General features: G+C 45.6%; 1 protein-coding gene across 16 annotated transcripts in view; it reads right to left on the reverse strand.

The window, feature by feature from the left end:
• PTPRT (protein tyrosine phosphatase receptor type T) overlaps positions 1 to 15,063 on the reverse strand; it is a 1,082,577-nt gene that overhangs the window by 173,530 nt on the left and 893,984 nt on the right. For all 16 annotated transcript variants that reach the window (XM_058685649.1, XM_058685643.1, XM_058685647.1 and 13 more), the window contains one exon: positions 6,363 to 6,498. In XM_058685649.1, the coding sequence (XP_058541632.1) occupies positions 6,363 to 6,498 (136 nt within the window). The remainder of the gene's footprint in view (positions 1 to 6,362; positions 6,499 to 15,063) is intronic.

Consider the following 15,063-nt stretch of genomic DNA (forward strand, 5'->3'; position numbering starts at 1 on the left):
ATACAATATGGATCCTCACAGAGCGGATCCAGATGGTGAAGAGATTGTGTCTAGATTGGAGGTCAGGAAGGGTTTACTGGAGAAGGCAGCTTTTGAATTAGATCTTAAACAGGGGTAGAATGTGGTCACATGGAACTAAGGTACACAGGCATTGAACGAGGAGGAAGCTTCACAAGCAAAGGTATAACAGTAGAGTAAGACTTTAGGAAATGTTCCAGAGTTACTGTGAGCAGGGGGACAGCGCAGCTTGACAAAATTCTCCAGATGTCCTAAAGCATGTGCTTCTTTTCTCATCTCTACCCCGGGAACTATTGTTATCAGGCAGGAGAAGCCATCAAGGGATTTTAGACAGCAGGTTTGGGAGTACAAGTTTCCTTTCTGAAATGTTACTTTGGCTGCATTGTGGAGGATGGGTTGGAGGGGTGGGGCTGGGGAGGAGACTCATACAATAGAGCTATGGGGGCCTCCACCAGGGAAGGGGCAGTGCAGGGAGTGAGGAGAGGGTGTGACCAAGAGAAGGTAAAGAGGCAGGTTCAGAAGTATCAGGGCGAAGCAACCCTATCAGTTTGGCTGATGGAGTGAGAGGGAGTGCCTGCCACTGAGATGGGGACACAGGACTGTGAGCAGGTCGGTGGACAGGTGATGATTTGGGCTTTGACCATGAAAACCTTGAGGGGTTTTCAAGGCAGATGTCCAGAGGCAGATGATACAGTGTGAGAAAAGGCTAAAGCAGAAGATCCTGCCCTCTCAGGTCATTTTCACCTTGAAGCCAGCAAAATGACAACCACCATGTGGCTAAATTCACACCTGAAGACCTGTGTACATGGTACAGTGGCTACATGCAGGGGAGTATCAATGCATCTTTCTGGGGTTGGGGGCTTGTGGGAAGACTCATGTTAGAGGTATTAGTTGGGAGTCCTACTTGGAAGAACTTGGGGCTGAGGGTTAGTGAGTGACAGGAAACTTGTAGGTGAACACAAACACCTGACATTTGATTCAGGGACACAATATGCATTACAGCAGAGAGCAGTAGAAAATGGCCCCTGAACCTGGGTTGCTGGCTTCCTATTTCAGGATTCACTTACTTTCTACCAGTCTGAGTGGACTAATAGAATAGAAGGTAACAGCATTCAGTTAACTCTCTGGAGTCACAGAGCCTGGTTTTGTATTTCAACTGTACCTAAAACCTTGAGCAACTTATAAACTTTTTTGAACTTCAGTTTCCTCTTCTCAAACAAACAAAGGTGTACCAATGTCCCATCCTACCATGATTATTTGTAGTATTAAAATCACAAGATGGTGACAGTTTAAATGGAAAATAAACAAATTAGCTTAGATGATGTGTACTGATTGCAGTACTGCTCTTTGCATATTAGCATAGGAGCTGGCTTGGCACAGGTGATGGTCATATGTGAGATGAATGTCTCTGTTAATACTGTGCATTATGACCACTTAGGCAGGGATAGGAAATAAAGCCTGTCCAGACCATTAGCTCATTTGATCTTCAGAACAACCCCATAGGATTAGCCACATCTCACAGGTGAGAAAGGAAAGGCTGAGCTTTGTTGCGTCTCCAAGGCAAACAGCACATAAATGGGACCCAGTTTTTCTGCTTCCCAGTCCACAAAAACAAGATGTATGTACCCATGAGACTGGGAACTTCTGGGGCAGACTGAAGTCACAGAGAATCAAAGTACACCAAGAGATCCACATTTATCTCAAAGTAGACTCTCATATCTCAAACTCAAGATACTTCAAATTCATTCCTGGAAAAGTTACTATCTGGACAGACCTGGTTGGGAGAAAATTGAGGCTAGACCAGAAAGAGCTGGGCAAGGGGAAGAGGAGGGGAGAAGGAAGTGGCTAGAACCATGTGTGGGAACTGACTTCAAAAAGGTCTCCTAAAAGTTGCTCAGTTTCCATTTGAAAAGTAAAAAGGGAATGAAAAGTTAATAGAGGATCCAGACAAGGCTTGGGGTACAAATATACCAAAGAATCCTGCTTAACCTGGCTTCACTGTTTCCCCATGCAAAAGTAAATGGTTATGCCTTAAGCCTTGGAGGACCATGCTCAGACTTTAGGAAGTATGTCCCAAGGAATAAACTGGGACTATGGCAAGCTTGTGGGCATGAGCCCATATGAGCATATCCCCTCAAACAAACATTAAAATGTAGAACTTCCCATATGTGAGTGGCTAATAAATACCTTCAAACATCAAGGTTAAGGCATTAAAGCTTGAGCTTGCCACCTTAATTTTCATTGAAAGCTCCCAGAGCCCTAAGGTAGTAAGCCAAGGGACCACAGGGGTGGCCTAGCAACCCTTTGGCTGCACATTTCTTTGGGAGAGGATGTCCAGCAATTCTTTTTTTTATTGTTTATTATTTTTGAGAGAGAGACACACACACATACACAGACAGAGAGCAAGCAGGGAAGGGGAAGAAAGAGAGGAAGACACAGAATCAGAAGCAGGCTCCAGGCTCTGAGCTCTCAGGACAGAGCCCAACACAGGGTTCAAACCCACAGACCGTGAGATCATGACCTGAGCTGTAGCTGGCCGCCCAACTGATGTCTAGCCCAGATGTCTAGCAATTCTAAAGGGAGGAGGCCAGGGAAGAAGATGACCAGGACTGTAGTAATGAGTCTCTATTTCAAAACTCAACAGGGTGGTCATGAAAAGGAGGTATGTTCTATTACCTAGGTGCATACAGAAACCCATTCTAGACCATTCTGAGGTCCACATGTGATCAAGGGAACCAGGAGTAAAGGATGGAGCCAATCATCCAACCAATATCCAATATCCTGGTAAGTAACTTGATATATCAGGGAGGGGCTTCAGGCTCCCTTCTTATAATGCTCATGTAAACCTTTATATCTCCATGTAGCTCTGATTCTGCATTGGTCTGCATTCAAAGAAATCCTCTCCAAACAGCCAAAGGTACTACAAAAAAAAAATACTTTAACTTGTATCTTTTGCAAACTGTAAGGGAATCCTGTTTGAATCATCCCCCAACATGGGCTCCTGGGTGGCTCATTTGGTTGTGTGTGACTTCACCAAGGTCATGATCTCATGGGTCCCTGAGTTTTAGCCCCCTGCATCAGGCTCTGTGCTGACAGACAGCTCAGAGCCTGGAGCCCACTTTGGTTTCTGTGTCTCCCTCTCTCTCTGTACCTCCCCTGTTCTTACTTTGTCTCTCTCTCTCAAAAATAAATAAACGTTAAAAAAACTGAATCACCCCCCAACATTTCAGACCCCTTTCTGCAACCTTACATTTCTCAACATCCTCTCTATCCATTACAAAACAACCAAGCAACAAAACATCCCTCAGGCTATGTCTCTACCCCTCTATTGCCCACCCCCACCTCTGGAATGTAAATTGTTTAGCTGCTTTCATTAAGTCCTTCCCTTGGTCCTCTGTATCTCTAGCCCATTCTCAGTTGGCTTTCTATTTCAGTATCACAAAAGAAAACACCTAAAAGCAAGAGAAAGACTCTCTTTAGGGAGTCACAAGGAAGCCCTATAAGGCCAGTGATGATGAACTCTACAGAACAATCTAGGGACATCTCCTTTGTACTAAAACCTTTTGTCGGAAGCTTTGGGGAAGTTTTTAAGCCAGCTGAATCCCTTAGTAGCAGAGAAAACAGGAAACCACTACTCCCATGTCTGTAGAGGTGAGGAAGAAGACCCCACTCAAATCAGTGGAGGAGACGTAGCAGGCATTTGACTTCTGAGAGTTCCTGCAACCAGGAACGAACTCTAGGTCACACTGGGACACTGAAGAGATGCTGACACACCAGGGTCCTGAGTTGTGATGATCTGCCTATTATTTGGGGGTTTCTTTTTGTGTAATATCTCTTCTTTTTAGGTAGCTGTGGGCAGCATTCTGGCCAGCAGTAAGATAGTGACAGACTCAATTGAACAATGAAGTTTTCCCCATACTTTTACACAGGGCTGGAGTAAGAAGACCTAAGGGAGCTCACCAAATGCTCCACTGTCTTTTGGGGGCATCTCTAGACATCAGAAGACACTGTAGGTTAGAAAGTGTGTAGACCTACCTTTATGCTCTCTTTCTCCTCTCCTCTCCTTTCCTTGCCCTACACCTATCTGTAAATTATCACTATCAAGTAGGTCAGCAAAAGGTCTTTTCTCCAAAAGATACTGTATATGCAAACACTGATCAGCCTCCACCTCCACCCACCCCCCTCACTGCCAAAACATCTGCATTTTGCTTCTCGGGACAAATGGTGGTCATGTGATGCCTGTTAGTTGGGTCTGATGGACAGTTTTGATAGAGGTGAGAGACGATGAAGACACGCAGTAGAGGTTAAAGCCACACAAAGGGCTCTCTTTATACTTGTTCCCACCCTGGAAACAGAAAGCCCTTTCCTCCCTCCTGAGAAGTCACACATTGCAGAAATAGCTCTGGAGAAGGAAGTGAAATTTCTTCACAAGCTCACAGACGGTGGTGACGTGGGTTAAGCCAGGCTTTAGAAAGAGCAAAATTGGAAGAGCTTATCTGACTTACAAATCAGTGGCAAAGAATGAGAACATTTCAGGTCTATCAAAGAGGAATGAGATTCTATTAAATCAGTTACTTTTTCCAGGTAGACAATCCCCAGCTCACCTCTGCCTCTAATGCGTCTGTGACTCTAAGAAACATGTCAGCAATCTTACATGTGCCCATCGCCCCCAGAGAAACCAGACTTCATGTTTGACTTCATCTAATAGCTGACTTGTTACTGATACCTGCAATATGGTCATACGGTTGATGATGATATGACAATGCAATGCTGTCCTCAATGCTTTGGGAGCTCTTGCTCCCCAATATTAATGTAGTACCTACCCTTCCCCCTCTCCAACCAGAAAATCAGTAGCTGGATAAGAACCTTAACTCTCCAGTTATTCTGCTGAGAGCCTGAGGAAAGGAGTGGTTCTGTTAGACAAAAGATGTCAAGAAAAGGACAAGGTCCTACCAGTAAGATATCCTGGCCAGAGGGAGGACTGGCTGATTCAGAACAGAGTCATGAAAGACACAGGGATATTCTGGAGCCGAAATGGCTAAGAGAAGGCTGACTGCCATGTACAGTGGGAACCCCAGTATTTCTGACACACTGATAATTGGAAAAGGGGATTTTTAAAAAACTTTCCTTATACTCATGAGAGTCCTTAGATAGAAGCGGCACTTTGTCTTTAGGGCATTCTGTCCCTTTGTTTTCTGGTGAGAAACAAATTTCACGAGAACTTTTCCTTCCACAGATGGAAGCAAGTCCCTGGTCCTTGTTACTGGGTTTGCTCTGAACTCTGTCAGTAACCAGACATCAGAGCTTCAGGCTGTGGCTTGTTTAATGATGTAAAAGTATCTTCAAGTTGGTGGCAGGGCGCACCGAAGCACATAATGTAATGTAGATAAAGTTTCTGTTTGCTTTGGCAGAGGAGGGGAGCAGGAAGGTGGAGACCAAGGTTGGGACCACGATGTTGAAATTGAGAAGACATGAGGGTGCGTGGTGGACATGGATACATGGGGGCAGTCCAGGGGCTAAGGAGAGGTGGGCCCCAGGACTTCCGGTTTGGAGGAATAACAGTGCATCCTGGGACAGTGACAGCTGATATTCATCAGCTTTCCTGGATGAATGGTTCCTTTCCCTCTCTGCAATTCCCTTGCGTTAGCCTCAAGCCTTGTGAATGTCTGAAAACAGAAGATGTCAGTGTGTTGAATCTTGGAGATAAGGAGGGGCCTGTACCTGGCTTTCATGGGCCATGCAACATGTGATAACTGTGTTAGTGGACCAGAGACGCCCAGGAAGACATCCGTTCAGAAAGAACAAGTAGCAACAATCCAGCTGGGAAGGCCTTATGGGACATGGAGTAGGAAGGAATCTTCCCTTGGGACTATTACCCCATGGGAGGCTTTATCTCTGCCATGCAGGGGGCAGCGTAGGATGCTGCTGGCGGACCAAAGAGAAATCAGGGTGAGTGAAAGCAAAAAGAATAAAGCATTACTTTCCTGCATCTGTATTTCTGGGGCTCCCCAGTAACCTCGATGAGACATGATCAATCACAACAGAGCAGCTAACTCTGAGAAGATTCATGACATGGAACCCCATGGCACAACAGGGTGGCCCAGCCATAGGGATCGATGGTTCCCTAAGAAACTGACCATCTCAGGGTCACTTGCCAAGCAGGCAGCACACACCTTTCAGATGCCAACACAATGAGCCACAATTAGCTCAATTACTTCAGGACTTGAACACTCACAGAAGAAGGTGCTTGCTCCGAAGAGATCAGCAGAGCAAAGACCTGGCCACACGGCAGCGTTGGGCCAGCTGGGGTCAGCAGAGTCTGCAGGGCAGCACCAGACACTCACCTCCTTTTGATGGTGAGCATGACGCCCAGGAGAATGATGATGAACATGAGGAGGCCAGCGATCACACCGGCCATCTTCACGGTGTTGTCTACCTGCTTCTCTGGCTCCACGGTGTTAGAATTCTGAGTGGAGGCACCTTCAAGGGGAAAGAAGAAGAAAGATGTGGAAAAGGCTCACACATACGACCAGAAAACAATTATAATGACAACAGGTTCCACTTACTGAGCGCTGACTATGTGCCAGGCACTGTGCTAAGAGCATGACACATGTTGTCCCTTGTACCCTTTTTGAGGATCAATCCTTTGTGATATTGGATTATACCTCCCCCTTTTTTGAGGTGCAGAGAAATGAAGTGAAAGTCCCAAGTTTGCACAACTGCTGTGACAGGGAATCCCTATCCTCTGGTGAGGTCAAGTGGAGCGTTTCATCCCTCACACTGATTTGTCCCTCGGATCAAACCATGGATCTATTTACAGTTTTATTCTTGGGTTCATGAAATCATCCCAAACCCAACTTTATTCTTTCTGGTAAATGGTGAAAACAAGAGCTTTGTGTTAAGGTAACATGATTAAAATCACTCAAATTTTAAAGGTAAAAGCATAAAGTTTTTGTTTTACCTTCTATGAAACAAACGGTTGGCAGAAATTTGGTGCATTAAAGCTAATTTCCTGGGGTTCAGAAAACACTTCTATGTGACTAACTCCATTTCTGGAATTTAATGCCAATGTTATGTGCTCTGCCAGGTACAAACTCTCTGATTCGGTTCCAGGTAGCCAAAAAATACCTCAGCCTGGCCTCTTCAGGCAATGTACCGGGGATCAGAGGCCACTTCTCACTGTAGACACCTACAGGAACACTTCTGGAGAGTGGTCCACGGGTTACCAGCACCCTGAGTGAATTCCTTCCTGCTGCCGTTCATATTCCCCAGCGCCACATTTGTGTGCAGCAGGTTAAGTCCAAAGACTCCTCTGCCTGGCACATCCCTACTTCCCAGTTTCTGCCACTTCAGCACCAGCTCATCCTTCATCACCATCTGCGTCTCCTCTGGTTGCCGGTGCCCCTGGGAGAGTGCCTCTCTCTCTACTAAATCCTAACTCTCTGTAACACTTTGCACATACCTCAATATACTGATATTATTAGCTATTTGTTTCTCCATCTGTCTCCTCCAGTGCTCTGCCAGCACCTTGGGGCGGGGAGGGGGGGAGATTATGCCTCCTTTATCTTTGTTTCCTCATGGTAGTACCGAGCCTGGCTTGTACTAGGTGTTCTCTTAATGTTTGCGGTTGTTCGACGTTTAGCTGAAGGGAAGACACTGCTGCCCACACACATTTGTTCTCATGGAACCAAACTGAATTTCTCCTTTTTCAGCCACATGCTCACAGAACTCAGTTGAACTGAAGGAAAGCTAATGCCCATAAGCTACGATTCTGATTCCCCAAGCCCACTGATGTTTAAGAACAGCCCTTCAGCACAAGGATGCATCCCCTCTTCCTGTTTAAGAGTGTCAAGTGTTTCCCCCATCAGAGCACATTCCCCAAACTCTCTTGTAACTGGGACAAGTCTCCCCCGTGGGAACGGCAAGTCTTCAAGAACAGGGAATGTGGCTCTCAGCTCTCTAATGTCAGTGTCTCACACAGGCTGCCCTGCTCCTGTCAGCTTACACGTGACTGAAGGATATAAAGATGTTTGTTTGCTTCATTCATCTGCTACTGAGCACCCACGTACTGTGTGCCAAACAATGCTGTCTATGGGATGAGAGATCCTTCTCTTGGATGGACTTATGGGTCAGAGATTTTATTCAGTTCCCTTAATCAGCTAAAGGCAAGACCAGCTCATCAAATCCCAGGGCTGCCTGAGCAAGCTCTGCCTATCTCTGCCTCAGTGAGTTCATGGGGGAGTTAGCCAACCACCTCTTTGGCAGGGCTGGTCTCATATTCCAGAATGGGGGCTGGTTCCAAGGAACCATACATAGCCCCCATTTCCTAGTTTGGAGTCATGCTTTCTGAGATAAGGCTAGTCCACTGTGTACCAAACATAAAGGAAGCTGAACACCTCAGATGACAATTTCTTCAATTGTGTCAGTCTTTCTGTTTGGATTTGAAGGAAGGAAGTTGGCTCGGGAGCATTCACTGGCATAGCTGAACTTTATTTAGCGCCTGCTGTGAGATCCTATTCTAGAGACTGGGGCTACAAAGGCAAAAGAGCCCTGGAGAGGATGTTATTACCCTAGGAACACTGTTACTGGCTTGGCTTAAAGAGATTCATACTTCATTCCTTCAGTAAATGATCACAAGCACAGGCATTCAATGACACAGCGGTGAGTGAAACAGGCACAGTCCCTGCCCTCGAGGAGCCTACTGTGAGTGATGGGTGGGACTCAGGAGACGGAATTAATGAACTGAGAATCAATAATAGTAAGCTTGCAAATCTGTTAACAATGAGAAAAGAGAGGCACATGGCATTCGGGAAGCACACAATAGGGAAGTGAATCATTCCTGGGAAGACATGGGCAGAGAACACAAGAGGAGCAAGTGGGAGCCATGGAAGGAACAGCACTGGCTGAGGCTGTGTGATGGGGCAAGGAGACTGGTACACTTGAGAAATGAAAGAAATAGAGAATAACGTGGGCAAGAAAGCACGGAGCGCATGATGAGAGGGAAGCTGAAGAGGCAGCAGGGGCCCATCCACACAGGGCATCAGAAGCTACAATGAAAGCTTTTGTTCTTTACCCCATGAAATGCAGGGAGCCATTTAAGTGTTGTTCATGCAGCAATAATATGGTCAGATTTACTTTTCCGACTGATCATTCCAGCTTCAGTGTGGAGCCAAAGTGACTTGGAGAGACAAATTTTGAAACCATTGCAGGCATCCATGTGGGAGATGATAGCTGTGTGGATTTAAGAGATGGTGATGGCAATAAAAGAGATAATTACTGAAATGCATATAAATAAAACCTGCTGCTGGGATGGATGCAGAGAGTGAGGGGCAAAGAACTGTGGAGGATGACCACAACTTTTTGGTTTTCATAACAAGGTGGGTGATGGTGCTGTTTATGAGCTCAAGAAACAATGGGCAAAGTATAGCTGTAGAGAGAGAATGGGTGTGTTTGGGGCAATCTGAGCTGGAGATCTACTCTAGAAAAGGAGGCAGTTAAAAGTGCAGGTCTGGAGCTCTGGAAAGAAGTCTGAGCTGCAGGTAAAAATGTGTGATTTATGCATACAGATAGATGGTATCTGCAGCTCAGGGTTGATGGAGACACCCAGGGAAAGAATAAAGAGTAAAAGGAGAAGGAGGCTTAAAGAAAGAGTAGAGAGTCTACAGCACTTAGTGAGTGGGTAGACAATGATATGCCTGCACAGGAGGCAGAGGAGGAGTGGCCAGACAGTTAATAAAACAACCCAGGAGTGTAGAGTGCCCTAGAGCCAAGAGAAGAGTGTTTCAAGAAGGAAGGAATAATCAGCTGTGTCAAACACTGCTCCTAGGATAGAATCAAGCTCCATCCAAAGGAAAGCGAAGGTGTTGGATATGTGTTAGAAACCCTTTCCCAACTAAGTTCCAAGACGTCCCTAGATTTAAGTGGTGACCATGAACCAACAATGGAACATACTTGAACCAGGGAATCTATCTGGAAAGGCCAGCCAGTGGTTTAGACAGATTCAGTGAGCTCAGCCGACAGGCATCAGGGCTGAAATCACAAACTCTATACAGGAAGTGATGAGGAGGAGTTATACTTGGCTGGCCCAACCAGACTCCAGGTATAGGGACAAGAACAAGCCCTGGGACATGGCCAACCCAATGTCCACTTTAGCACCCTTTCAAGGGCATTTGCTTGAGTTACTGTGGAATTGTGCCTCTGTTGAAAAAGTAAGCATGCCAACAGCACTTAAAGGTGGGTGGTACAGGTACAGAGGAAATGTCTCTGGGACTGAAGGCCAGACAGCATTCCCATGTGGCTCCTTCATCTGAGAGGAAGAAAAGAGGGACAGAGACAGAGCATGGGCTAGCCCTGCGCCTGGTGCAGAGTCAGACGAATCTACATGAGGCCTTACATATAAGTTCTCAACAGAGCAGATGAGACCCTATGATATGACTTATGGGGAAGCACATAAGGGTTGACTCATGGTGGGGTCTCCTAGCAATACGATGGGCTGTCTCAGGCAGGCACTGAGCTCATCATCAAACAGAAGCTCAATTACTACTACTTAAAAAAAATCAACTTAAGGGGCACCTGGGTGACTCAGTCGGTTAAGCATCTGACTCTTGATTTTGGCTCAGATCATAATCTCACACCTTTGTGAGATGAAGCCCCGCATCGGGCTTTGAGCAGACAGCATGGAGCTTGCTTGAGATTCTCTCTCTCCCCCTTTCTCTCTGCCCCTCCCCTGCACACACTCTCTCTCTAAATAAATAAATAAGTAAATAAATAAATAAAATGTTAGCTTAAATGTACTGATCTATTACTGGGTGCCAAGTAATGTGCCCAACACTTTTCATACATGAAGTCATTGAAACTTCTAAAAACTCAGGAGGTACTAGTTTTGTTTCCCCTTTTATACAGATTAAGAAACTTCACAGAAGGGTTAAATGACTTGTCCAAGGCCATATAACTAGTGAGTTTCAGAGATGGGACTTTGTGTACAGGGCTCACCCCCTTATCACTATAATGAACTGTCCTTGACAGAGGTGTAGTTAAGGACATGCCAGGACTGGGTCCACAAAGAAGTTTGGCCATCTGACTCACTGGCCAGAAATCCAGAGGAATTTTTCAGAGGAAGAACTGGAAGCAACATGGGAGGTGTGTTACTTTTGCTCTAAGCCACCCTTTTCATGAGAGTCAAACTTCATATTGTATCAGTCTCCCAGTCCCTTAAAAAGCCCTCTTTCTGGCCTTGGGTACTTTCTATCCACTAAGCAGGGATAAGCCTGGTAACTGAGAGAAGGGGGAGGGACTTGGATGTGTCCTCTTCATCTCTGCCATCCACCGGGAGCAGCCTGAGAATAGTCCACGTAAATCAGAACCGGCAGCTATGCACCAGGTGTAAATTTATCCAACTGGAGTAGCTTCAAGCCTCTATCTAAGTCCCTTGTGTGATGTAATCGTCAAAAACAATCTTATGAACTCAGCCCACACTGACAGGAAACTACTGTCTCTACAAGAGGTTGCATGCCCAACTTTATACCTTAGCCAACCGGGCCCTCTGAGCTCTGAACATTCCCAAAGGCCAAACCTGTCCTCTCAAAGATGTTGCCCTCTGTCCTCTGTCCATGAAATCACTGATGTCTTAGAGTCCAGATTCCTCCCAGCTCCAGCTCAGAGTTCACATCTGGCTTTCAGTGTACTACCTACTCACTGCTGCATATGGAAACCTGGTGCCCAAGGAATAGCTCTTGGTCCCTTGAAGTCTTCCCCTCTCCCTCAGTATTTCCTCCATACATAGAGTCCAGTCACCATGCTCCATCTCCCTACCATCTCCTCCCATGCTGCCAAACAACCATCCCAGTTTATATTCCCCAAGGATTCCTGATATCCACCAAGGGCAATTAGCTTTGCTTAACACTGTACTAGTCAGGTCACTCTGGTGAGGCTTATCCAGTTGTTGACTCTACCCTTGGAGAGGGGGCTCCAGGGTAAAGACAGGTCAAGAGCCTTGCCATTCAAAGTGTGATCCAAAGACCAGAAGCATCAGTATCACTTGGGAGCTTATTACAAATGCAGAATCTCAGGGCCCATTCCAGATGTAATCAATCAGCACCTGCATTTTAACAAGGTATGTAGGTTATTCAGTGCATACTAAAATCAGGGATCATTGACTTTGGAGGAATGGCAGTCAGAATAGGACTTCATGGCCTAGAGAGTGGAAGATTCACATGAGACTTAGTTCTTGCTTTCAAAAAGTTGAAAAGCCACTGTGGATGATGGAATAGATCGATCCCTTTAATTTTAAAAATTGGAGCTAATATCACTGGGTAGAGTGATGGGGGTAAATTAGGGGCCAACACAAAGAAAGGTTTTTATGTGGAATCACTATCCAGCTGAGGCTCAAGCCTGTGATACAGCACTATAATGTAGAAAGGAGCATAAAAGCAGTCATAGTTCCCCAGTCCTATTCCAGAGTTGGCCCTCCTTTGTATTTGCCTACTTTGTCTCTACGTGTTCTCACCTCCCGGGCTTCTGGAATGCTTAACCAAGCCTTCAACACTTCACTGTCACGGGACAGTGACCTTTTTTCTTTGCTTATTGACCCTGCTTCCCACCTCAAGTCGGTATCCTTTGATTCCAGTGATACCCATGTCCTGCGTGAGAGACATTCTCCCTGTCATCTTTAGAGACATGAAACTCCCATGGGGTCAACCCCCAAGTCCCCAAGTTACCCACAAAAGCAGGAGAATGTGTCACCAACAATGAAAGACACCATCTGGAAACTTGGTATTCTCCCACCATGTAGAGGGCCTCTACAACCTCTTATAACCCTTCTGAGATTGAGATTCTATGGTTTTATGAGATCAGTCAAAAGCAATGGGTTTCAGATCAGAAATACATGAATTTGCATCCAGATTCCATCCTGACTGGTTGTGTGACCTTGACCAAACCTGTTAACCACCATGTGATTTGATATCCTCATTTGTAAAATATGGAGTAAATGCCAAGTTCACAGGGATTTTCAAAGAATCAAATGTAATAACAGAGGTAAAAAAGTTTGACAAACTCTGAGGAACTGCTCACGCATGGGGCAAAATGATGGCATGGCCTTGGAACTAGTTCCAGGGTTGGTAGGCGGGCTTTTCTATGTCTATAAACTGTGGGTGCACTATGGGTACTGGGGTGACGCTTCCTTGCAACCTGCTGCCTGAGTTCATCTAATCCTTAGGATGAAGGGAGGCAGAGACCCCCAGAGTGATTCACTTAACTCTCCTCCTATAGGCAAGGCCCGTATCAGGCTTACATCTGGATGACTTAATGGCAGCAATAACAAAATGTGGCAACAAGGGATTAACGATTCATTCTCAAAGTGCTCTCACTGGCTACAGGCCCAATTCTATAGCTTTATTTCAGAGAACTTCCCTGTAAAGATATGGAGCAAAAATAGAAGTCTCAGATAAAGAACGTCTAATTGCAATTGACAAAACCAAGTAAATCCCAGTGGATGCATAACCCATGCTGGTGATCATTGCTGATGGTAAAGAAAGGAAGTTGGCTCTCGGGAACACAATTCCTAATAGCCGCAGTCTTTAAAATACACAGTCGCCTCCTAGCTATCTAAGGGCATATTATCCCCAAATCTTACTGTGCTGGCAGTTCACCCCTGTCTACTTAATGACTTCTCTTGTTGGAGAGTTTTTCTGTCTTTACTCTGTCTTTGCACGCATCTGGCACCCAGGAGAGAAAACCTTTCAAACTCTGACTCTGAGCTGCTACCTCAATGCCAGTGAAGGTTTTAAGGATTGCAGACATCTCTGATTATGGGGGGTTTGCCAAGAGGAGGCAACAGGGAAAAGGTGAGAAAGCTGGGCAAATTTCTGGCTCTTCTCAAGTCAGGTATGTACCATATCCCTTCTTGATTTTGCTGGAAGCGAATTCTCAGAATGGTAGGCTATTTTTAAGATGGAATTTAAGTCCAAGATAGGAAAAAAGTTGGTAGGAAAGCATCTGGATACTTCATTAGATTCAAGCCTCCAGACTTTACAAATTGCATCCCAAGGCATTGAGAGCATTTGTAATTGTGATCATGAACTACTTTGGCAGTCTTTGAGGATTGAAATTGTAGCAAACAGGAGGGGTGCGAGAAGCCTGGGGAGAAACAAATGCTGTTGTTGACTTTTTTTTTTTTAATGGGAAAATGTGGATTCCAGATATTTCACAAGAGTAAAGTGTGATGTTGATATAGGAAAAAAAACACACAGACTGGATGATTAAATCACATTTTTTTCCCTTACCATTTACTACAGGAAGGAAGAATCACTAGAAATCAGCACAGGCTCTGCATCCACCAGTATCCAACCAGGAAAAGGGAAACGACTCCAAACATTTAAAATGGAACATATTTACTAGAGAATTGACACACGGGGATCAGGAGAAGATGGTGAGGCAACCGAGACAATAGCAACACCAGGAGTCATTACCCAACCTAGACCAGAGACAAAAGGAGGTGGTGGTATCATTAGAGCCCAGAGGTCGGGGTCACCCAAAAGAAGTTAGGATTCTGGAAGATCGCCAGAAGTGGAGTCATGGAGGGGACATGGTCACCACCAAAGAAGGCGCCTGAAGCCAAGAGGGAAAGGCTTCTCCTTCCTCTTCCTGTGTAATTAATGTCTCTTTACTGGCCAAACCCAGATACCAGTTGACATGCGGCCCAGGAAACACAGCCTGCAGGGGTCACCTGTACATCCCAGGCAGCAAGGGAAGAACAAAGGAGAGATGTGAGGCCAAATAGGCCAAGGGCCACCAAGGGCTTCCTATGAACAAGTGATGATATTCATCGCCACTTTGGAGAGGTGTCTGGGCTTATAATCCAGGAGGAATGCCCAGGACCATGTGTTAATTTCAGCAAAGTCAAGGCCAAGTTAGAGAAATTGTGGCTGGCTTTCGGGACAGCTAGGTGTTAAACTAGGTTGCTCAGCAGGTACTGCTTACTGGTATTTTGATCTAGAATCTTATCTTGATCAGCCAGAAAGACGCCTTTGTATATATGCCTGTCCCTGC

Source organism: Neofelis nebulosa, chromosome 9 (assembly GCF_028018385.1).
Source record: "Neofelis nebulosa isolate mNeoNeb1 chromosome 9, mNeoNeb1.pri, whole genome shotgun sequence".
NCBI lineage: Eukaryota > Metazoa > Chordata > Mammalia > Carnivora > Felidae > Neofelis > Neofelis nebulosa.